This window comes from Mustela putorius, unplaced genomic scaffold (genome assembly GCF_011764305.1).
Source record: "Mustela putorius furo isolate JIRA1106 unplaced genomic scaffold, ASM1176430v1.1 tig00000508_pilon_pilon_pilon, whole genome shotgun sequence".
NCBI classification, from domain to species: Eukaryota; Metazoa; Chordata; class Mammalia; order Carnivora; family Mustelidae; genus Mustela; species Mustela putorius.
Window position 1 is genome coordinate 2413877 of NW_025421402.1, and position 24810 is coordinate 2438686.

Here is a 24810-nt window from a genome sequence, read left to right on the forward strand (position 1 = left end):
ATGGCAATTTCTTAAAATAAGACTACAGTAAAGTGTGTCACATCAGTTGATTCTTCCTTTCCCAGATAATTGCACTGTACCATGCAATGCTGTCTGATAGCATTTTACCCACAGTAGAACTTCTTTCAAAATTGGCCAATCCTCTCAAACCCTGCCCACGTTTTATTAACTCTGTATATTATTCTGAATCCTTCGTTGTCATTTCAGAGATCTTCACAGCATCTTTACCAGTAGATTCCATTTCAGGAATCCACTTTCAGGGCGCCTGGGGTGGCTCAGCCATTAAGTGCCTACCTTCAGCTCAGGTCTTGATCTCAAGGTCCTGGGATCCAAGCCCTGCATTGGGCTCCCTGCTCAGCGGGAAGCCCGCTTCTCCCTTACCCACTCGCCCTGCTTGTATTCCCTCACTGTCTCTTTCAAATAAATAAATAAAATCTTAAAAAAAAAACCCTCGTCCAATAAAGTTTATCATGAGATTATAGCAATTCAGTCACATCTTTAAGCTCCACTTCAAATTCTAGTTCTCACTGTTTTCACCATATCTGCAGTTACTTCCTCCCATGAAGTCTTAAGCCCTTCAAAGTCATCCATGAGAGTTGGAATCAGCTTCTTCTAAACCCCGTTAATGTTGATATTTTAATCTCTTCCCATGAATCATGCATGTTCTTAATGGCATCTAGAATGATGAATCCTTTCCAGAAACTTCGTGGTTTGCCCAGATTCATCACAGGAATCACTGTGTATGGCAGCTACAGCTTTACAAAATGTATTTCTTTTTTTTTTAATAGAATTATTAACAAGAGAGGGAGAGAGCATGAGTAGAGGGAGGGGCAGAAGGAGAAGCAGACTCTGCTGAGCAAGGAGACCAATGTGGGGCATTGCCAGAGCCAAATACAGACACTTAATTGACTGAGCCACCCAGGTGCCCCTGCAAAATGTGGAATGTACAAAATCTTAAAGAAATAAGATTTGAGGGCGCCTGGGTGGCTCAGTGCGTTGGGCCGCTGCCTTCGGCTCAGGTCATGATCTCGGGGTCCTGGGATCGAGTCCCGCATCGGGCTCTCTGCTCAGCGGGGAGCCTGCTTCCCTCTCTCTCTCTGCCTGCCTGCCTCTCCATCTACTTGTGATTTCTCTCTGTCAAATAAATAAATAAAATAAAATCTTTAAAAAAAAAAATAAGATTTGAAAGTCAAAATTACTCTCCGCTTCTTGTGCTGCAGACTGGATGTTGTGTTAGCAGGCATGGAACATTAATTTCACTGGGCATCTCCACCAGAGCTCTTGGGTGACCGGGTGCATTGTCAGCGAGCAGTCGCTAAAATCTTTTTTTTCTGAGCAATAGGTCTGAACTGTGTGCTTAAAATATTCAGTAAACCAAGTTATAAACATGTGCAGTCATCCAGGTTTTGTCGTTCCATTTATTGAGCATGAGCAAAGTGGATTTAGCGTGATTCTTAAGGGGTATAGGATTTTCAGAATAGTAAATGAGCACTGGTTTCAGTTTAAACTCACCAGCTACATGAGCCCCTAACAAGCAAGCCAGCCTGTCCTGTGGAGCTTTGACTTCTCTCCAGATGTGAGAGTTCTAGATGCCATCTTCCAGTATGAGGCTGTTGCATCTACATTGACAGTTTGTTGTTGAGTTGTTTGTCTTGGAATTTGTTGTTGTTGTTGTTGTTTTTCCCAAGATAATGTTCATTTATTCCCACCAGGTAGTAACATCCTAAAAAGATGTCTTCTGATGTCATTTGTTAGAATTCCTTCTCTTTTTTCTTCATCTTTAACATCATTAAAGTTCATCCTTATCTCTCTTTCCATGATTTTGGAGATTTTTCAATTTTTCATATATGAAGGTAGCAGTCTCTTTTGCATCTCTGGCATCTATTTGCTATCCCCAAATATTTCTTTGTTCTTTCGTAGGGAAAAAATTTAACAGTTGGATAGGCCCTGATGCCAGCTTTCTGGCATGTTTGAGCATAAGCCTGACAGTCTACTTTTCCAGCTTTCACTTTTCCTTTAACCATCCTAGCTAAGAGCTCAAACTCTGGAGCAAAATTCTGGCAAGGTCCACACCAAGGAGCATAGAAATCAACCACCCAGTGGTTGATTTTTCCCTTGTGTAACTTTTTCATTGAAAGTCTGAGGCGTTAGATCTATGGATGCTTGAGGTAGCCACCTCCGTGAATGATCTTAGCTAGACCTTCTGGATCACTTGCTGCAGCTTCTCCATCAGCACTGCTGCTTCGGCCCGCACTTTATATCACGGAGGTGGCTTCTTTTCCTTAAACCTCATGACCCAGCCTCTGCTGCTTCAAACTTTTCTTCTGCAGCTTCTTCATTTCTCTCAGCCATCATAAAATTGAAGTCAGGGCCTTGCTTTGGAGCAGGCTTTGGCTTTAGGGAATGTTTTGGCTGGTTTGATCTGTCCAGACCACTAAAACTTTCTCCCTATCTGTAGTAAGACTGTTTTGCTTTCTTACCATTTGTGTGTTCCCTAGAGTAGCACTTTTAATTTCATTCTAGATCTTAATCTTTGTATTCACAACTTGGCTAACTGGCTCAGGAGGCCTAGCTTTTAGCCTCTCTGGTTTTGGACGTAGCTTCCTCACCAACCTCTCTGAAGTGTGAGATATGTACCTCTTCCTTTCACTTGAACACTTAGATGTTATTGTATGGTTATTAGTTAGCCTAATTTCAGTATCATTGTGTCTCAGGACTAGGAATGCCCAAAGAAAGGGAGAAAGAAGGGGAAACAGCCAGATAGTAGAGCAGTCATAACAAAGCATATTAAGTTCACTGTCTTATATGGACACAGTTCGTGTTGCTGCAAAACAGTTACAACAGTAACATCAAAGATCACTGATCATAGATCACTATAACAAATGTAATAATTACGAAAAAGTTTAAAATATTGTGAGAATTACCAAAAGGTGACACAGAGACACAAAGTGAACAAATGCTATTGAAAAAATGGCACTGGTAAACTTGCTCAACATAGGGTGGCCCCAGACCTTCACTTGGTAAAAAAATAACCTCAGTAGCTACAAAGTATAGTAAAGCAAGGGGCAATAAAACAAGGTATGCCTATAGTCACATATTTGTTTTTGCTTTTGTTGCCTTTGCTTTTGGTGTCAAATCCAGAAAACCATTGCTAAGACTGATGTCAGGGGACTTACCACCTATGTTTTCTTCTAGAAGTTTTATGGTTTCGGGTTTTTGGTTTTTTGTTTGTTTGTTAAGATTTTATTTATTTATTTGTCAGAGAGAGAGAGAGCACGCGCGCATACACACAAGCAGGCGGAGGCTAGAGAGAGAAGCAGGCTCCCTGCCAACAAGGAGCCTGATGCAGGACTCAATCCTGAGCTGAAGGCATCAGCTTAACTGACTGAGCTACCCAGGTGTCTCTGGTTTCAGGCCTTATATTCAAGTCTCGTTCTTTCACAAGTGGCTGTCCAGTTTTCTGAACACTATTTATTGAAGAAAGTGTCCTTTTCCCCATTGTATATTCTTGACTCCTTTTTCTTAAATTAATTGACCATAGGTGTATTTCGGGGCTCTCTTCTGTTCCACTAATCTATTACCTTTATGCCAGTTACATATAGTTTTGATTACTATAGCTTTGTGAGTTAATTTGAAATCAGGGATGCCTCCTGCATTGTTCTTGCTCAGTATTACTTGGCTATTTGGGGTTTCTCATGGTTACAAATTTAAGGATTGTTTGTTCTATTTCTGTGAATGCCATTGGAGTTTTGTTTGTTTTTCAAGATTTTGTTTATTTATTTGACAGACAGAGATCACAAATAAGCAGAGAGGCAGGTAGGCAGAGAGAAAGGAGGAAGCAGGCTCCCCGCCGAGCAGAGAGTCCCATATGGGGCTCTGTCCCAGGACCCTGAGATCATGACCTGAGCCGAAGGCAGAGGCTTAACCCACTGAGCCACCCGGGTGCCCTGCCATTGGAGTTTTGATAGGAATTGCCACAATAACTGATTTTTAAAGTTTTTACTGTGTGGCATGTATTGTTCTCACAGGATTGCTTGGTAACTTGATACTGTTGTCCTTATCTTGTAGATGAGGAAATGGGGGCTTAGAAAATATATCGGGCGCCTGGGTGGCTCAGTGGGTTAAGCTGCTGCCTTCGGCTCAGGTCATGATCTCAGGGTCCTGGGATTGAGTCCCGCATCGGGCTCTCTGCTCGGCAGGGGGCCTGCTTCCCTCTCTCTCTCTCTCTGCCTGCCTCTCAGTCTACTTGTGATTTCTCTCTGTCAAATAAATAAATAAAATATTTAAAAAAAAAAAAAAAAAGAAAAGAAAATATAACTTGCCTAAATTCGGACATGATCATTTCAGGATTTGAGTCTAAAGTTGCCTAATTCCAGAACCCATGCCCTTAACCTCACTGATCTATAGCTCCTTCCAAAAGGGAATGATGCACCTGTTGTAACCTGTTCACCTACCACTCCCAAACAATCTGAAAACCTACCATTCGTTCTTTCGGACAGTGCTGTCCAATAAAAATATAATGTGAGTCACATGTGAGATTTTAAATTTTCTAAGAGCTGTATTGAAAAGGTAAAAATAATTTTAAAAACTGTATTCATTTAACCTAATGTGTGTAAAGTATTTCAATATGTAATCAGTGTTGCATTATTTTGTTTTCATACTAAGTTTGCAGGTTGGTGTGTATTTTACGTTTATAGCACATGTTAGCCCTCTTTAGCCACATTTCAGGTAGCATGTAGCCACTTGGAGATGATAGCTACTGTGTTGGATAGCACAGCCCTAGAATGTGAAGTGTGACAATTATGATGCACTTCTGGTCTTACATTCTTCTTCCTCATTTGACAATAGATGCCTTTGCAAGTGTAAATTAGATCTAATTTTTTTTAAATTTTGTAGTAAAATACACTTAACATAAAATTTACCATTTTAATCATCTTTAAGTGCACACAGCTCAGTGACATTTAATACATTCACATTGTTGTACAGCTGTCACCACCATCCATTCCCATAATTCTGTTCATCTTGTAAAAGTGAAACTCTAAACCCATTAAATAATAACTCCGGTTTTCCCCTCCCCCACCCCTTTTAACCTCTGTTACATTTTCTGTATTTATGACTTGGACTATTCTAAGTACCTCCTATCAATAGAATCATACAGTATTTGTCCTTTTGTGACTAATATATTTTGTTTAGCTTTATGTCCTCAAGGTTCACCTGTTTTAGCAGTTGGAGCATATTGCAAAATGTCCTTCCTTCTGAAGGTTGAATGATACTCAGTTGTATGTGTAATACCACATTTTATCTGCTTATCTGTAGGTGGACACTTGGGTTGCTTCCATCTTTTGGCTGTTGTGAATTATGCTTGTGCTTGCTCGCTCTCTCTGTCAAATACGTAAATAAAATCTTAAAAAGAAAAAAAGATTATCTTGGCTACTTGCAGTTCCTTGAGATTCCATATGAATTTTGGGAGAAGTGTCTGCTGCTGCAAAGTAACATCATTGAGATTTTTACATGGATTGCTCCGAAGGATCTAAATTTTAATGTGGGAGTAAGAGTTGTTTGTAAGTCTCTCAATATGCATTTCAAGTTTACTGTTCACATTGCTTATTGGAAGCTGTTTGCTTCTAACAGTTTTATTTTTAGGACTAAACCTGTTAAAGCCAGATTTTCTTAGACTTAATCATCTCTTATCTGGTAGTGAATATCAGAGCAACTCCTGAAATCTCACCTTTTAATTTCTTTGGGGTTAGATAGTAGTGGTTTTCAGTTAGCTAGTTCAGTCATTGGTCTAAGAGAAAGGTGTTGCCATCTTGGAAGAGAAGATGCCTGGAAGATGCTGTGCAGGGACGGGAGAAGATGAGAGCGGTGAACTATTCGCTGTGAGCAGCCATGTCCTGTGGGCCAACCTGTTTCTCTTAAAACAACCAATCGTAGCAGTTTTCAGCACTTTTAAAAGCAATAAATCAATCTCCTTTCTGAAATTTTTCTTGTTGGCATCAGGGTTAAAGCTCAATATATTCCTGTGGCTTTCCTGGGTGCTTTTACTCACAATAAAATTTTCTCTTTCAGAATTTGGTGTTCACCTGGCAGAGCTGACTGTAGATCCCCAAGGAGCACTGGCAATCCGTCAGGTAAGTCCAGACTGATTGGCCCAATTTATAAGTAATTCCTCTTTTTACGTGGTAATGAAACTTTCTTATTGGAAAAAGAAAGAACACCAGTTTACAAAAACCTAGGATTTTGTACCCGATTTAGTACAAATACATTTAGTACTAATACATTCACACATTAGGCCATGTGTATGTATATGATTGTTATGTATGAAAACAGTCTTTCCTTGCTGTACTGCTTGGCTTATTCTCTTCGCAGCTGGCATCAGTCATTTTGAAACAATATGTGGAGACTCACTGGTGTGCCCAGTCAGAGAAATTTAGGCCTCCTGAAACTACAGAAAGGGTAAGGAGAATTATTTGATTAGTCTTCTTACAGAGATTTGAGGGGCTGTCTTAAGAGATTGAGCTGTCACCATTGTTAGAGGGCATGGGGCAATCAAAACACGAGGTGTGAAAGATCGATTGATAGCTGACATCATGGGCAACATGCTGGAAGTAAGAGAGCTCCAGTGTCAGGCTGACCTGTGATCAGATTCCTTTTACTGCCTTTTACTAGCTATGAAAATATTAGAAAAGTATTTTAACTTCTAAGCTTCAATTCCCTAAATATCTAAAATTAGAATTAAAATTTCAATTCCAAAGAGTTGTTTGAGGATTAAATGAAATAATGTTTCTACTTAGTACAACACCATGCAACCATCCTGGGCCCCTGAGAAATTTTGAAATAGAAGGTTTATATAGGGCAGCACTGTCCATTGGAACTTTCTACAGCTGTGGAAATACTCCCTATCTGTGCTTTCTGGTGTAGTGGCTACAGGCTACATATGGGTGTTGAGCACTTAAAATATGGCTGACGAAACTGAAAACTGAATTTTTTATTCTATCTCATTCTAATAATTAAATTTAAAGGACCACAAGTGGCTGCTGTAATGGACAGATAAGTTTAGGGATCACAGATGAACTCTCTGAATGAATGATTTGTCAAGTTTGTGTATTGGAGTTTTTTGAGGATTTTTGTTTTTTGTTTTTTTGAGTTACACAGTATCTTAACACGCATTGCTTTTCCAGCGCATAATTTGGATAGGACTCTTCCAGTCATTTACAACTTGGTCTAATGGCCGGTGGCGTTTCTCCTCTGCAGGCAAAAATTGTTATCCGGGAGCTGTTGCCCAATGGGTTGAGAGAATCAATAAGTAAGGTGCGCTCCAGTGTGGCCTATGCAGTGTCTGCCATTGCCCACTGGGACTGGCCTGAAGCCTGGCCCCAGCTCTTCAACCTGCTCATGGAGATGTTGGTGAGCGGAGATTTAAATGCAGTCCATGGAGCCATGCGAGTGCTGACAGGTATCAGAAGTTTTTCCCTGGCATTGGTACTTGAATCCCAAGAACACTTAAGAGAGGCTATGTGATGGAGTGGCTCCTCCTCCCTAGTTTTTATCTCCACATCTATCCTCTCCATTGACTCGCTCCATTGACTCTTTCCAGGGAATTAAGTTGGTATAGTATTTCTACTACTATGAAACCTCAGCCACTTAAGGATAGAATAATTGCATAGTAGTTAAGGACTCAGATTTCAGTTCATGTTCAGATTTTACATTAAGCCAAGTTACTTAATCTTTTGAGCTTGAGTTTCCTTGTATATAAAATGAAGATAATGATAGTGTTTACCTGAAGGGGTCTATTGGTAGGTTTAAATAAGCTAAATCTATGTAAATTGTGTAGCATAATAACTAACATGAAGTAAACACTCTTTAAATTTTAGCCGTTATGATAATTATCATTATTATATTAATTTTCTCCTTAGTTCAACCAAGGCAAATTTCAGAACAGTGAAATAAAATTTTTATAGGAATAAAGAAGATAAAAACAGTGTAGCTGTGTAATTCTTACCTTAATTTGGTCAGCTTAGAGAACGTAGCATTTGGTATCTTTTCTTTCTGTTCTAAGAAGGTGGCAAAAATATTTACAGAAAAATACTTTTAGTTTAAGGAGATTTGGTGGATGTCTCATCTAAGCTTGATTAATCTATTAATTCCTCACAGAACAGAGAACCCAGAACCTGAATTTCCCAGTCCTCTAGGTGAAGTCACTACTGTTTTGCCTTCAAGGAATCTTTACCTGGATATTAGCCACCTTCTGTTGATCTTTTAGAAATTGTATTTCCCCTCAGTTCATACAGATTTGTGAAATGTCTGCCTGTGTCTTATCTCTTTCTCTGTGCTCTGCTAGCTTACCTGAAATGTATTCTTACCTAGTTACGAATGCCATTTCTTTTCTTTTTTTTTTTTTTTTTAAGATTTTATTTATTTATTTGACAGAGAGAGATTACAAGTAGGCAGAGAGGCAGGCAGAGATAGAGAGGAGGTAGCAGGCTCCCCGCTGAGCAGAGAGCCCGATGTGGGGCTCGATCCCAGGACCCTGAGATTATGACCTGAGCTGAAGGCAGCGGCTTAACCCACTGAGCCACCCAGGCGCCCCACGAATGCCATTTCTTTCTTTTCTTTTATTTTCTTTTTTTTTAAACCCTGTTTATTGAACTTGGCATCTGGTCCCAGTTTTACTTATCTATGTTCTCTTGATGGTAGATAACATCAGTTCTCTGTCCAAAAGCAAATTCCCCATCTCCTTTTGTTTTCAACCTCCTCTTCCCTTGTCCTGGCTGCCTTTTTGAACTACCTGCTTTGTTACTATTATCTTTTTTTTTTTAAGATTTTATTTATTTATTTGACAGATAGAGATCACAAGTAGGCAGAGAAGCAGGTAGAGGGAAAGGAGGAAGAAGGCTCCCTGCTGAGCAGAGAGCCCGATGCGGGGCTCCATCCCAGGACCCTGGGATCATGACCTGAGCCAAAGGCAGAGGCTTTAACCCACTGAGCCACCCAGGCGCCCCTATTCCTATTATCTTTGATGGGTGCTTGGGATATAGAGTAGACTTACAAAACAGCAAATGTTCCTTGTTCAGATTTTCACTTTCCTGCTTATTACATCCCTTGCATGACTCATTATTCAGGTAATTTCATATACCCCTCTCTGTGGAATCAGCCATCCAAGATTCTTTATTTACAACTTGATGGTACCAGAAGATCAGTTAACAGATACGTTTTCTACCAAGGAAAAGAAGCATGTTCCCCACAAGTCTTCCAACACAAAGTTTGGCTTTTTTAAAAACCTGAAGGAGAAAGGCAGTTTACATTCATCATACTTGGAACACTGTAGAACCATCATTGTGCTTGACTAAGGAAATCACTGTTAAGTGAGATCACTTTTCTGTCAGCCACAGGGAGAGAACTCTGGGGGAAGTGGGTACTGTTTTATATTAGAGTCAGCAGACACAGGGTGGATAGCTGCCAGCCTCCATTCCCAGATAGCTGCTTCCCATGCTTTCAGATGAGGATAGACGGTGCTCTCACAACAGCAACTCAGGCGTGCTTGAAGATGGCAGGACGTGGTGTATGGACGGGAGCCCAGTAGGAGAATGGGACTGATTGTCTTTGGGGTTTTTTTAAGATACTATATCCTTTTTTAAGCCTTTAGTAAGCCTTCCGTTAAGCTTATCTGTTTGTAAGTGAGAACTAACTAACACCAATGGTGTGAAGGAGATGCAAACATAGCAGCTGAGGACTGAAATATTTGACCACAGGTATAGCTTTTTTTAGTTTCAAGAAGTTTGGAGATTGAGATATTTCCAGTGCCCCACGCCTTTTCTGACTTGCTGAGTGACCTCAGAAAACTTATTTTGGACTTGAGCTTATAAAGTGTTAATAAATCGGGACTACTAGGAATGAATATAGGAGAGCAAAAAAATGTGGTTAAGCACTTAATTAGTAGAATTATTCATTAGTAGAATTAAGCTAAACTATTTTTTATAAAACTTATTTTCATTAATATGCTCTTCATCACATTTGTTTGGACTAATTTCTTTGGCTTTCTGAATGAAATATTAAACACTCATTTTATTCAGAGTTCAGAATTTATTCTTCAGGAGGAACCTAATCTAGTAAAGAAGACTCAGTCTTGAATATATGATCTTCCTTTGACTTCTGGTGATTGATGCTGCCCAAAATTTTGGGGGTACATTAATCTTGAAAGTGCTGACATGGATTTCTTGTAGATCCTCCTTAAAAATGTCCCAGGTGATGAGCTCCATTTCTGTAGTGATCATGTGGAATTGCCAGGAAAAGCAGTAGATAAAGTGAGCAGACACGAACTCAAGGGCTTGTCTTCAACAGATTAGTAACGTGAACCCCAGGGTCCTTCATGCTGTCTTAGTGCTTGTGTGGAAAGTGAAAAGAAAAGACACGATCCCTGTTTCCTTCACTTTCTTCAAGTCTCTTTCATGAATAGGTTCCTTTTTGCCACATTCATATGGTAATCCCTTCTGCTCTAGTGAGCAGTAGCCTCTGATTTCTAAGTCAATAAATGTCATTCACGCTGAGAAGAGTAACATAAACAGAGTGGACTAAGAGCCTAGTAAGCCTGCATATATTTCATTATGTGCATCAGAACAACTCACCAAGGGAGAGTATTGCAAATGGAACCAAAGGTAACACACCTCAAGGTGCACCTGGATGTTGACAATCTGGCATGAATTGGATTAATACAGGATTTCCCTAAGGTGACCTTGCAAGGACTTTGACACAGCTCTTACAGATTTTCTTGCAGTGTGTTTGTTTCTTTCTTTCAATATTTATGTAAAGTGTTTTTCCTCACTCTTATGTATTTTTCTTTATCTTTGGGCTCTTCTCTTCCCCCTTCTAACAAATAATAGTTATTTGCACCTTTTCCTTCTCCAGGATAAGACCACCAGGCCAATGTCTTTACCTGTATGCTCTCTGCTTAGGAACTGCCACTTAGAAGCAGTTCAAAAATTTTCCCACTTATATCTTCATAAAGCACTGTTTGTTTTGTTTTTTTTACAGTACTTTTTTTTCCTTTGTAGAATTCACTCGAGAAGTAACAGACACACAGATGCCACTTGTTGCTCCAGTCATTCTTCCAGAGATGTATAAGATCTTCACGATGGCCGAGGTATGAAATCTCAGCTCCAAGATCACAGCGAATAAGAGCTGCTCAGGTTCTGGTCAGCCTCCACATCACATGTGGGAAACTGTTGTGTTTGCTGCCTCTCCCCGAACTTGAAGACCAGAACTGACAGAGGTCTGAATCTGGATTAACCTTAGATCTTTCACTTAAATTGTGAGGGCCAGGGCGCCTGGGTGGCTCAGTGGGTTAAGCCGCTGCCTTCGGCTCAGGTCGTGATCTCAGGGTCCTGGGATTGAGTCCCGCATCAGGCTTTCTGCTCAGCAAGGAGCCTGCTTCCTCCTCTCTCTCTCTCTACCTGCCTCTCTGCCTACTTGTGATCTCTCTCTGTCAAATAAATAAATAAAATCTTAAAAAAAAAAATTGTGAGGGTCAGCCTTTGATGAGAGAATGAAATAGCATCTGCATTGTTTCCTCACATATTTCCTGCCCCATATGCAATATAAGTAAACTCTGAGTACCTAATGGGTAATGTTTTAACCTCCTACTCTCTCTGCCAGTAGCCAAGAGTCTGTCTTTTGAAAGAAATACATTGACTGTATTGAGATTTCAAGTAGCACCCATTCTAATATATTTTTAATCAAATAGCCCACAGAAGCCTACATATAAGGCTAATCCCACTGAGTTCTAACATTCTGCTGGCTTTTATTCTCTGGATTAGAGAAGTCTGTCCTGGGTATGAGTAGATGATGTTACCCTTCTCTAGGGAATCCAGTCCCATGTCAGCACTGAGAAGTCATAGTTTTTCTTCTAGTTACAGATAAGCAGACACAGACACATCTGTCTCATGGCTACGCTGTGACTTTTCACAGGTGTATGGTATTCGAACCCGTTCCCGAGCTGTGGAGATTTTTACCACTTGTGCCCACATGATCTGTAACATGGAGGAACTGGAAAAGGTAAGGAGGCCTTTGGGTCAGTAACAGACTTCATGCTTAAAAATCTCTATGCCTTCCATCAGAGGCATAGCAGTGACTAACTTCATTTTAGTAGAACCACAGTGCACCCTGATTTAATGAGTTATAGATGCATTTAGCATTTTGATTACATTTTTCATTTGTATATAGTTTAGTTTCCTTTTGTGTGAGCCTTATATCTTAACCATATCCTGCATCTTTTCATATGAGCCATCTCTCAGAACTTCACCACTCCCTTACGGCCCTCTCACATGAGACAGAGCTAGCTGAAAAACGCCAACCCTGTCATTCAGAAGCAGTTTTGAAAAGTTAGTCTTGGGGTGCCTGGGTGGCTCACTCGTTAAGCACCTGCCTTTGGCTCAGATCATGATCTCAAGGTCCTGGGATCAAGCCCCGCATCAGGCTCCCTGCTCAGTGGGAAGCGTGCTTCTCCCTCACCCACTCCCCCTGCTGTATTCCCTCTCTCACTATGTCTCTGTCAAATAAATAAATAAAATCTTAAAAAAAAAAAAAGTTAGTCTTACATATAATGGCTTTTAAGGAGGCCATGGTGAGGAACTGCAGGTGTTGGAGATGGAAACCTGAAATCTTGGGTAACACCTCTAGTGACTTAATGGCTGCACTCTTCTGATTGGAATCCGAGCTGGAAGAAATATTGAGATGCCTCAGATCTGTGTTTCGGAGTTTGATATGTGTATTGAAACCATTGATTAATGGTATATCCAGTACTGACTTTGGTTTCTGTTGTCAGGGTGCAGCCAAAGTACTGATCTTTCCTGTGGTGCAGCAGTTCACAGAGGCCTTTGTTCAGGCCCTCCAGATACCAGATGGCCCCACATCCGACAGTGGGTTTAAGATGGAAGTCCTAAAGGTAAACATTTACTACCATTGAGATAGTTGGAATTTCAGAAGGTGGTCTGAAATCCTTGGTTTTTCCTCCTATATCACCTGTAACTCTTAGATCTTTTTCTTTGTAATTTCTCAGGCAGTGACAGCCCTGGTGAAAAACTTCCCAAAGCACATGGTGTCCTCCATGCAGCAGATTCTGCCTATTGTTTGGAACACCCTAACTGAGAGTGCAGCTTTATATCCTTTTCAGAAAGCTTCAGGGACCTGCTACTACCCATAATCGGGAATCTAGCATTAGGTCTTGCATTCATGTGGTTCCATTTTTTTTAAATGAGTTTTTTAAAGTATCTACTCTTAGGGTTGGAATGTTATGCATTCCCTTGTAGAATACATGTAAAGCAGACTCCAAATTCTGTTTCTTTACTCTTCATCATACTTATGTGAGGACAGAAGTAAATTACACAGAGGAAGTTGAAGATCCTGTGGATTCTGATGGTATGTAGTTTATCTGATCTTGACAGATATGCCACATAGGAAAGGAAAAAGACAAAGAAAAACAGTAACGTAGAGGCTTCGCTCTCTTAAGTGAGTTTTCTAATTGAGTTTCCTTTTAGTGTATTAGATGTGGGAAAATGGGACACTGAAAATCTTTAATCTGTTCCTCAGGCATTTGCATAAATCTCATAAAATAGAATTTCTGAGTTGGAAGACCCACCTCAAAGGCCATCTCATCCAGCCTACTTCTTTCTGGCAGATGATGATACTTTCATTTCTGTTTTAATATTTTTAGTTTTTCAAATAAAAAATAGACTTGCTGGAAAATATATTTCGTGTTTCTGATTCTTGAAAAACCAAAGAATATTTAATATTCTCAAAGTTCCTTTCTTTGACTCCTTAGCTCCCCCTCTTCTGTTCCCTTGGGAATAATAATCAGCAAGTACTTGAAATACTCATTAATTTACAAAGATAATGTAGTTCATTTCTAGCAGAATGAATGCTTTCCTTTTGCCTTCTTGTCATTAAAATCTTCTCTTGTGTATTTCCTGTAGGTGAAGTCCTGGGCTTTGAAAATCTCGTCTTTAGCATTTTTGAGTTTGTCCATGCTCTCCTAGAAAATAGCAAATTCAAAAGCACTGTTAAGAAAGCCTTGCCTGAGTTGATTTACTATATAATCCTGTATATGCAGATCACTGAGGAGCAGGTAAATGATATTTGGGGAACAGTTACCAGCTTGTTTTGGGAAAGTACAACTTGAATGTGAAATCTAGGTCAAGGGAACAATTTTTATTTCTAAAAATTGACCCTAGAAGAGTAACTTCATGTGAAGTTCTGGGAAAGCTTTGATATCTTTTTATTGCCATAATTTCTGGGTGTTGTGGTTTTATTAACTCTGCTATCAGGTAGTTAGACTCTGAGAATACTTTCACCTCCATAGTACCACTAACCAAAGACTCTGGTCTCTGGAAGAACTTAGTCCTTTTCTGTAAATACTGACACATAGAGATCATTAGCTTGGTTGGTGGATCATTAGACCAGAATAGAGCATTTAAAAAAAGATAAGATAATGTTTCCTCTCTTATATAAACAGTACAAGAATCAACATAATTTCCACACTAAATATTCCATAAGACCTAATATATTTAGAAAGTAGATCTGTTAGAAATAACAGCTGATGAAAGGTAGCAGAGAACTAGTAATCAGCCACATTCTAAAATAGTGTCTACTAGAGAGGAATAACTTTTGCTGCTTACCTTGATAAAGGATTTGCTTGTCTACATCCAAAAGAAAAGACTTTGAGGCTAGAGTTCCGTTCAAGATAAAAACAAAAGGTTGAAATCTTCTGCTGTGTGTGGATGAAAAAAGAGAACATAGAAACTAGGTTGGCAGCCTCACAAAGACCTAACCGCATAATCCTTTCAGATTAAAGTATGGACAGCCAACCCCCAACAGTTTGTGGAAGATGAGGATGATGACACTTTCTCCTATACAGTTAGGATTGCAGCTCAAGACCTATTGCTGGTAAGTGGGTTCCCTTGATACTTAACCAGAAAACCCTAATCAGTCACTTGAGTGTTCCCTCTTCTTCCTAGGTATCTAACCCAAGTTGATCAGTGTTACTGAGTGACTGTATCTCAGAGTTCTTTGAGGATAACAAAAGAAAGTCTCAAAGGAAGTTTGAGACTCAGGAATTCCAAAGTCATTGCTACTGGTTTTGGTTTATAAGGAAATAATAGATGTAAAAATTGTACAAAGGATAAAGTGTTCTAATGAGTAAGGGTTGTTGAATCAGGAACACTCAGTTTAGTCCACTCTTAAGCCAGAATTTGTAGCACAAACCAGATGTTGGCAAACTTTTTTAAAAAATTAGATTGCTGAGAGAACATCCAAACATCTGCTATTTTCTTTGGCCCTGACTAGAACATAGAGTTTTCTCTAGGCTTAAGTTCTGTGAAGAAGCTGCCTCTTGCTGTGTTGGGTCAGAGGTTTGTTCTCATTATTAGCGAACATTTCTTATTGTCCTTCAGTATTTCTGAGGCACCTGGGAAAGATCACATTAAGTTCCCATTTGTAGATTAGCCTTATTTTTTCTACAGTCACACTCCAAGAGAATAAATAACCTGACCCATTGTCATCCGAAGCTTAGTCTATTACAGCTCACTTACACTCTACTCAGTCTAGCCATTGGGAGCTTTACATTTTGTTAGTTTTCCAGTGCCTAGGCACTGCAGAAATATAAATATTACTCTAATTCCATTAAAGATCCTGAACTAAGAGAGGTTGTATTTTTAATACACCTCATCAGAGTTTAGAATGTATACGTGAAAGAGTTTGAACCACTGAGTTTGGAGTTAAGTTTTCAGTTTGCAATTAAAATGCGTTAATTCAGGACACCTGAGTGGCTCAGTTGGTTGAATGTCTGCCTACGGCTAAGGTCATGATCCCAGGGTGCTGGGATCAAGTTCTACATCTGCTCCTTGCTCACCCAGAGCCTGCTTCTCCCTCTGCCTGCCACTCCCCCCTGCTTTTGCACACATGCTTGCTGGCTCGCTCTCTCCCTCTCTCTGGCAACTAAATAAAATCTTTTAAAAAAAAAAAAAAGTGGGTTTAATTTGCACAAACAGGTTTATTAGCCCCTCCCCTCTCTCCCTAGGCTGTGGCCACTGATTTCCAGAATGAGAGTGCGGCAGCCCTGGCTGCTGCAGCCACTCGGCATTTACAAGAAGCTGAGCAAACCAAAAACAGCGGTACCGAACACTGGTAAGAGTGAGCAGCAGATGCTTAACTTAGGAACATATTCTGGGCATCAGATCTGAGACAATCAAATCCTTGCTTTGAATCATGTGTTTTGAAGCAGTTTTTCCCAACCTTCAATAATTGGTTACAATGCTTTTATTTTACCCTTTAATTTAAAAAGTCTTGGAGGGAAGGACTTTAACTTTGTTTTTAATTAGAGAAATCTGTTTATCTAAATGTCACTGTTTTCAGCTCTAGATTTAGGTAGGAAGGACAGAAAATGGGCTTTTTGGGTCAGATTGTGCTGAAATGCCCTCTCAGGTTTTTCCTTCCCTCAGGTGTTTATCATTTTGGCAGTGTAGTTTGTTTTACCAGACTGTGGTATCGCTTTCTCAGGTGGAAGATACACGAGGCATGTATGCTTGCCCTTGGCTCAGTGAAGTCCATCATCACGGACAGTGTGAAGAATGGCAGGATCCATTTTGACATGCATGGGTTCCTGACCAGTGTCATCCTTGCAGACCTCAACCTTTCCGGTATGTTTCAGCACAATGCCAGGATTCTCGAAGATACTTAAACCTGTCATCATCTCGGTTACGTTGTTCACTTAGATAGGTAAACCAGGTATTCATGTGTCCTTTGGGTAAAAAGTCTTTCTACACACTAGAGCTTGAACTCATCTGAACCACTAAAACAGCCTAGAGACCTTGGCTCAGCTTTACCAACTAAGAAATAATTGCCACATTCATAATTTTTCCACTCTGTTCACATTTCCTTCCAAGTCACTGCTTATATTTATGGCTGGTTTTAGCATTTGAATAGGATGCAAATTTGGTTACTGTACCTTGAGAACTTTGGCTTGAGTTTTGTCATTATTAAGTCCAAAATACCTTCAGGCGGTTTGTGTCAGGCTCATTCTTCCTGTTTGTTTCCTGTCATTTTTCTCAAACTTTATTCCTGGCCAATATCCAAATAATTAAAATGTTCCATTCTCAAGTCCGTGTTAATTACTTGTCTTAAAAAAAAAAAAAGTTGGCTCTACTATATTAGACTTGGAGTTCTCCAGCAATGCAGAACAGTAGCTAAGAATTACCATTTCTCTATTTAACATCTTTGGCTATGTTGCTTCTGCCCATGCTATGCCTTATTCTCTTCCTTAGACCCATCCACCCCCACCCTCATTACAAAAGGCCATCTTTGCTTTCTCCAAGTACATAAATCATAGGACATTTGGCATTATTTGCTCCATTCCCAATCCATTCACATGCCTCTCACTCATAGACTAGCCCTTTGAATAGCCGAAGCCATTTGAAAACATTCTGCTCTGGGGCACCTGGGTGGCTCAGTGGGTTAAGCCTCTGCCTTCAGCTCAGGTCATGATCTTGGGGTCCTGGGATTGAGCCCCGCATCAGGCTCTCTGCTAGGCAGGGAGCCTGCTTCCCCCTCTCTCTCTGCCTTCCTCTCTGTCTACTTGTGATCTCTCTCTCTGTCAAGTAAATAAATAAAATCTGACTTTAAAGAGGTAATCTGTTATAGACTATCTCATAATGTCACTTCCATTCTCTGACTCACAAAATTAAAATGGTTGAACATCCAGAGCTCAGGCCCATTGGGAATATCCTTTTTCACTCTGCACTTATGCTGGTGAATGTTTTCTTTCTCATACTAGACTGCAAGGTTTCTGAAGGTAGAAATCATGATGCTTGTATTCCACAGTGCCTTGCACGTAATAGGCATTTCATAATTATGTGTTGAATGAAAGTGTTGAAATTTCTTAAGCCCATCAATATATTTTTTGTAGAATTTACCCTAGTAAAGAACCTTCAAAAATTCATGGAGACTTAAGAATATTTATAATTGAGACTGGGGCAAAGTTTAATATATAGCATTTATTATCCTGCCAATAGCTCGAAGCTTTTCTGCATCAGCCATTCTCAAACTTTCTGGTGTCAGGCCCCTTTACACTTAAAAATTACTAGTGATTGAAAGAGTTTTTCTGTGAATTTTATGTGTCAATATTTAGCATATTGGAAATTGAAACTGAGAAGTTTTGGGGCACCTGGGTGGCTCAGATGGTTAAGTATCTTTTGATTTTGGCTCAGGTCATGATCTCCGGTCATGAAACTAAGCCCCAAATCGGGCTCTGCACTGGGTGTGGAGTCTGCTTAAGATTCTCTCCCTCTCCCTCTGCCTCCCCCACTCTAAAATGAGTAAATAAATAAATCTGAGAAGTTTGTAAAATATAGGAAATGCTAACATACATTTCATTAGCTGTCAGAGCCATGGTGCACACATCAGATCACCTCTGCAAAACTCCATTGTATACTTAAGAAAGAATGAGAATGAAAGAGATGGATCATAACTTGGTATCACTATGAAAGTTTCAACTTTGGGACTCCCAGGAGTCTCTGGGCCATACTTTGAGTACTTCTGTATGATGGAAATTTGTATGTGATTATCTGACTGGCAAAGGTTGTTATGTTCTGTTCAATAATTCTCAACAACTACATGTTTACAAGTGACTAAGGTAGGCCCCGTGATAAGCTTATTAAGTACAGACTCTGTCTTCAAGCAGCTTATAGTAGGGGGAGGGTAGACATCGTCACACTGGTCGCTGAATAACCAACAAAATATGTAAGAATATATAAGAAAGCTAAAGACTAGCACAGAGATAGTTAGGATTACTTCAGCCTAAGAGATCAGTTGTATGATGCAAGTAGAGGTGAATGTGTTGGCTTATATACAAGGCACAGAAATGGCAAGGTAAGATGCGAGTTGCTGGGACGTGTATGTGCTTGAGTTCAGAGTCCATAAAAGGAAATCATCGATAATGCTAAAGCTACTAATCATAGGGGGTCTTGACTATAATGCTTAGCTAAAATGGTCTTTACTTGGTAGACTATGAATTTATTGACAGGTACAAGTAAAACAGTGATAGCTATAATTTATATTGGCTTCAGTAGTGATCCAGGAATAGGAAAAACTGGCAATGGAGACATTTAGAGGACTAACTAGTGGTGCCGGTAAAGGATAATGAGAGGTAGGGATGGGAATGAAGGAGGTAAGTCTTTTTAGCCTAAGAATATTCAAAGATCTGCTTTGCAACAAATAGTGAAAAGCAAAACTGGGAAAATGCATTCTGTACCATAGGTCGAACATTTGCTTTTATCTGATAAGATCATCCTTTTTCCTTGAGTTGTGTATATTGTGTAGTATCCAGTTACTGTAACAAGTTGAGGATGGAGGTGGAAAAGGAGGAAGGGCAAATAACGGAGACTTTCATTGTCCAACCCCTAATTGCTCTCTCTTCCTCCCAGTGTCTCCTTTTCTCTTGGGCCGGGCACTTTGGGCTGCCAGTCGGTTCACTGTTGCTATGTCCCCTGAATTGATCCAGCAGTTTCTACAGGCAACAGTTAGTGGTCTTCATGAGACACAACCCCCATCAGTTCGAATTTCTGCCGTGAGAGCCATCTGGGGGTGAGTACACCACCTTAGAGTGATAAGAGAAAATTCCTCAGAGTAGAAGTCCCAAATAGCATTTGGCCAGTGGATTATGTTGCTTGGAAATTTCTGATGAAAATCTCCTACCAAATGGCAAATGAATCATATCAAAAAAACATATCAAAAACATGGCTTCTACGCATGGGTTTGGATTTATGGCAGGCTCGTCCCCCCTGGGCCTCTCATAGTGCCCCATGCCAGAGCAAACTGTGGCCCTGAACCATTGCCTGGCCTCTGTGCCGTAGGCTGCAGGCACTGAAGTGGGTCACACAGTGAAAAGAGAAAACAGGAAAAAAAAGAAAGAACTTGGCTTCTTTGAGTCCCAGTAGCTCTTGTTCCCTTTCGTTCCTCATTCCTTGAAAGTTCACTCCAGCTCTGGAAACATCTAGATCAACTCCCTTTCTTAGAAAGGTGAAGACTTGAGAGATAAATAACTTGCATAGGATGGTACAGTGAAGAATTACAGAAACACTGGCACCTGGGTGTCTCTGTTAAGTGTCTGCCTTTGGCTCGGGTCATAGACCCAGGGTCCTGGTATCGAGCCCCACGTCAGGCTCCCTGCTCAGCTAGAAGCCTGCTTCTCCCTCTCCCCCTGTTCCCTCTCTTGCTGTGTCTCTCTCTGTCAAATAAATAAATAAAAACTTGGGGGAAAAAAAAGAAAGAAAAGGAATTATAGAAGCAGGATTAGAGCCTCAGGTCATTTTGTTGATTGATTTCTCTGTTTTAGAGACTAAATTTGGGATAACAAGGCTTAGAAACACTGCTTGTTTTTTCCCAGTTTTATCTCCCCTTTTCACAGCTAATATAATACTAGTGACTCAACTAGTCATTTATTTATATTCCTACCAAGATCAGAGGGAGTATTGTTGTTTTAAGAAATATTTTAATGTCCAAACTTAAGAGTCTCAGTTGAATCCTAAAAACTACCTAAAATCCTAAAAATATAAAATTCATTTTCTACCTACTGGTACTCTCGTCTTACCTTTTGAAACAGAGATGCAGATGCTGGGATTATTATGTATGTCTTTAGAAAGCATTAAGGAGAAATAATGTATGCAGGATGGCTGAATAAGATGCCCCTCACTTGTCTCCCTCCCTCAACAATAACTTGGCATCTATTGATGGACAACAGTGCCTTTGTGGGAGCTTTGAGATCCAGAGAGGAGTCTGAAACCCCACTGCTGTCCAAGAACAAGGAGAGCCATTTTGAGAAGTCAGGCTCACACCCAGTGGCTGATGTATCAACCCTAGTCCTGGCTATAGCCCCAGACACAGCTCCATGTCCTTAAGGGTTGGCTCCAGCCCCATTTGGCTTGGATTCTATCACCAGCATCACACATCAAGTACCTGGGAGGATCTTACCTAGCAGTGTGTTGGAGATTAGAAATACAGACCTCAGTCCCAGCTGCAAACCCTGAAGTAGTCCATGAACTGGCTTTACCCAGTCTCAGCTGTGGTCCAGGGACCCCTGGAAAACACAGATTTAGACAATCACATAAGGATGAGAGAGCGTTTGCGGCAGTCCAGGAGTCCAGCAGAGAGATTCCAGCACAGCCCTGGAGCCAAAGCAGCCCAAGACTAGACACTTTTAAAGACTGCGAGAAGCAACCATTACTTCAAATGTGAAGACAACAGTGCAAGAAAGACTTCAAGGAACATGAAAAATCAAGGAAACGTGACACCAAAAAAGGTGTAATTTTTGAAATGAAAAAAATGTAATTTTTGAAATGAAAAAGTAATTTTCCAGTAACTGACCCCAAACACAGAGACGTGTGATATACCTGATAAAGAATCCAAAATAGCTGTTTTAAGGAGCTCAGCTATAAGAAAACACAAAAAACCAGTGAAATCAAAAAAACAATATATTAAAAAAATGAGAAGTTCAACAGAGAAATAGAAATCATGAAAAAGAACCAAGCGGAAATCCTAGAGATGAAGAATACAATGAATGAAATTTTAAAAAGCAACAGAGACCATCGAAAGCAGAACAACTCAAGAGGAAGAAAAAAACCTGTGAACTAGAGGGGCGCCTGGGTCGCTCAGTGGGTTAAAGCGTCTGCTTTCGGCTCAGGTCATGATCCCAGGGTCCTGGGATCAAGCCCCGCATTGGGCTGTCTGCTCTGCGGAGAGCCTGCTTCCTCCTCTCTCTCTCTCTCTCTCTGCCTGCCTCTCTGCCTACTTGTGATCTCTGTCTGTCAAGTAAATAAATAAAATCTTTAAAAAAAAAAAAAAAAAACCCTGTGAACTAGAAGACAGGACCTTTGAAATTTTCCACTCAAGGAGGGCAAAGAATAAGGAATGAAAAGGAATGAAGAAAACCTGTGTGAACTTGAGGATACCAGTAGGAGAAACCATCTGTGATTTATTGGAGCTCCGGAAGGAGAAAAGAGGGAGAAGGGAGCAGAAAGCTTCGTTAAAAGAAAATGTCTGAGAACATCCCAAATCTAAAGAGAGATTATACATCCCAAGTTCATGAAGCTAAAATTTCAATTCAAAGTGATCTTCTCCAACATCCATTATAATAAAACTACCATTAGTTTAAAAAAAAAAAAAAAAACCCTGTCTAAAATCAGATGGTTTTTAAAGCAGCAAGAGAAAAATATTTCTCTCATTTTTATGAGCTGACTTTGCAGCAGAAACCTTGCAGGGCAGGAGGAAGTGCTGAAACAAAGAACTGTCAACCAAGAGTATGCGGCAAAGATGTCCTTCAAGAATGAAGGCAAGACAAAGTCTCTCCAGCAAAGCTGAGGCAATCCTTCACCACTAGACCTACCTTACAAGAGGTGCTGAAAGGGATTCTTCAAACTGAACTGAAATTAATATGAAATATACAACACAGGTAAAGATAAGTGTGTAATAAAAGTCAGAATACTCTAATACTGTTATCTGGCAGTGTGTTAACCACTTAACGCTAAAGGTTAAGGGACAAAAGTATTGAAAATAATTAGCTAAATAATTTGTTAATGAATATACAATACAAAAAGTTAAATTGTGACATCAAAAACATAAGAGAGTGAATAAAGAGTAGAGCTTTTGTATAAAGTTATCAGTGTGAAATAAGCTGTTACATCTGTAAATGTTTTATGTAGGCCTCCCAGTAACCACAGAGCAAAAATCTGTAATAGACAACAGAATCAAAGCATTCCACTATGGGAAATCATAAATTCAAAAAGAGAGCAAGAAAGGAAAAAAGGAACAAGGGAACTACAGAAGAGCCAGAAAACAGTAAGGTGGCATTAATAAGTCCTTACTGATCAAAAAAAAATTTTTGTTAATTTCTTTAAAATTTTTTGGGAGGGGGAGGTAGGCTCCATGCCTAGTGTGGAGCCAGCCCAGTGCACTGCTTGAACTCATGACCCTGAGATCAAAACCTAAGCAGAGATAAAGAGTCATAGGCTTAACTGACTAAACCATCCAGGTGCCTCTCAAAAATTACTTGTAAGTGGATTTAACTCTCTAATCAAGGGACACCTAGGTGGCTCAGTTGGTTAAGCATCTGCTTTCAGCTCAGGTCATGATCTCAGGGTCCTGGGATCGAGCCTGGCATCAGCATCGGGCTCCCTGCTCAGTAGGGAGTCTGCTTCTCTTTCTCCTTCTGCCCCCCCTTATGCTCTCTCTCTCAAATAAATAAATAAAATCTTTATTAAAAAAATAAATCTCTAATCAAAAGTCAAGAGTAGCCAAATGGATTTTTTAAAAACGACCCAACTTATGTGCTGCCTTTAGGAGCCTCACTTCAGGACACATGCTCAAATTGAGTGATGGAAGAGCTATTCCATGCAAGTAGAAACCAGAACAGAATAAGGGTAGCTATGTTTTTATCATATAAAATAGACTTTCGCTCAGAAGCTGTACAAGAGATAGAAAGAAAGTCATTGTTTAATGATAAAGGGGTCAATTCAACAAAAAGATAAAGCATTTGTAAATATATATACATTTGACATTGAAACACCTAAGTATATTAAGCAAATACTGACATCTGAAGGGAAAAATAGACAATAATACAGTAATACTAGGGGACTTTAATAACCCACTTTCAACAATGGATAGGTTATCCAAACAGAAATCAGTAAGGATATACTGAACTTGAATTATACTTTTGACTAAATGGACCTAATACACATAAAAGAACGTCTTTTCCAACAGCACAAGTATAGACCTCAAGCATGCACAGAACATCCTCCAGGAAAGGTCATGTGTTAGGTCACAAAACAAGTCCTAGCAAACTTAAGATTGAAATCATACCAACTATCTTTTCCAAACACAGTGAAATAACACTAGAAATTAATTACAGGAGGAGAACTAGAAAATACACAAATATGTTAAAATTAACAAACTCCTAAATAATCAATGGAAAAAGAAATCAAAAGAAAAACAGAAAAGATATCTTGAAATAAAAATGGAAACGTAACATACCAAGACTTAAGGGATGCAGCAAAACCAGTTTTATTTTATTTTTTTAATTTTTAATTTTTATTTTTTTCTCACCACCCCCGCTCAGCAAAACCAGTTTTAGGAGAGAAGTTTATATGTAGAGATAAGTCTCTACATTAAGAAAAGAAAAAAAAATATCTCAAACAACTTAACTTTACATCTCAGGAACTAGAAAAAGAACAATAAATTAAGCCCAAAGTTAATAATAAGAAGATTGAGCAAAAATAAATAGAGACCAGGAAAACCATAGAAAAAACTAAATAACCTAAGAGCTCTGTGTCTTGAAAACACAAAACGGACAAACTAGTTAGGCTAAAAAGAAATGAGAGAAAGCTCAAATATAAAATCAGAAATGACAGGGTGCCTGGGTGGCTCAGTGGGTTAACGCCTCTGCCTTTAGCTCAGGTCATGATCCCAGGGTCCTGGGATCGAGCCCCCCATCAGGCTCCCTGCTTCCCTTCCTGTTTCTCTACCTGCCTCTCTGCCTGCTTGTGATCTCTGTCAAATAAATAAATAAAATCTTAAAAAAAAAAAAATCAGAAATGAGAAGCACCCGGGTGGCTCAGTCAGTTAAGCCCCTGACTCTTGGTTTTAGCTCAGGTCATGATCTCAGGGTCATGAGATTGAGACCCAAGTTGGGCTCTTCTCTCATCAGGGGAGTCTGCTTGAGGATTCTCTCTGTCCCCCTCCCTCTGTCCCTCAAGGCCCTGCTTGCACATATGT

The 24810-nt window shown here is 39.8% G+C and overlaps 1 protein-coding gene and 1 non-coding gene across 3 annotated transcripts in view; both read left to right on the plus strand.

Annotated features, from left to right (window-relative positions):
* Nucleotides 1-24810, plus strand: part of IPO9 (importin 9) — a 56495-nt gene that overhangs the window by 15572 nt on the left and 16113 nt on the right. For both annotated transcript variants that reach the window (XM_004756286.3, XM_013058142.2), the window contains exons 2-14: nucleotides 6070-6131; nucleotides 6370-6456; nucleotides 7255-7456; nucleotides 11052-11140; nucleotides 11965-12051; nucleotides 12821-12940; nucleotides 13055-13155; nucleotides 13355-13413; nucleotides 13968-14119; nucleotides 14839-14937; nucleotides 16070-16176; nucleotides 16549-16688; nucleotides 19470-19629. In XM_004756286.3, the coding sequence (XP_004756343.1) occupies nucleotides 6070-6131; nucleotides 6370-6456; nucleotides 7255-7456; nucleotides 11052-11140; nucleotides 11965-12051; nucleotides 12821-12940; nucleotides 13055-13155; nucleotides 13355-13413; nucleotides 13968-14119; nucleotides 14839-14937; nucleotides 16070-16176; nucleotides 16549-16688; nucleotides 19470-19629 (1465 nt within the window). The remainder of the gene's footprint in view (nucleotides 1-6069; nucleotides 6132-6369; nucleotides 6457-7254; nucleotides 7457-11051; nucleotides 11141-11964; nucleotides 12052-12820; nucleotides 12941-13054; nucleotides 13156-13354; nucleotides 13414-13967; nucleotides 14120-14838; nucleotides 14938-16069; nucleotides 16177-16548; nucleotides 16689-19469; nucleotides 19630-24810) is intronic.
* Nucleotides 19793-19928, plus strand: LOC123392365. The gene has a single exon (XR_006607096.1). It is a non-coding gene; the product is annotated as a small nucleolar RNA SNORA42/SNORA80 family (small nucleolar RNA).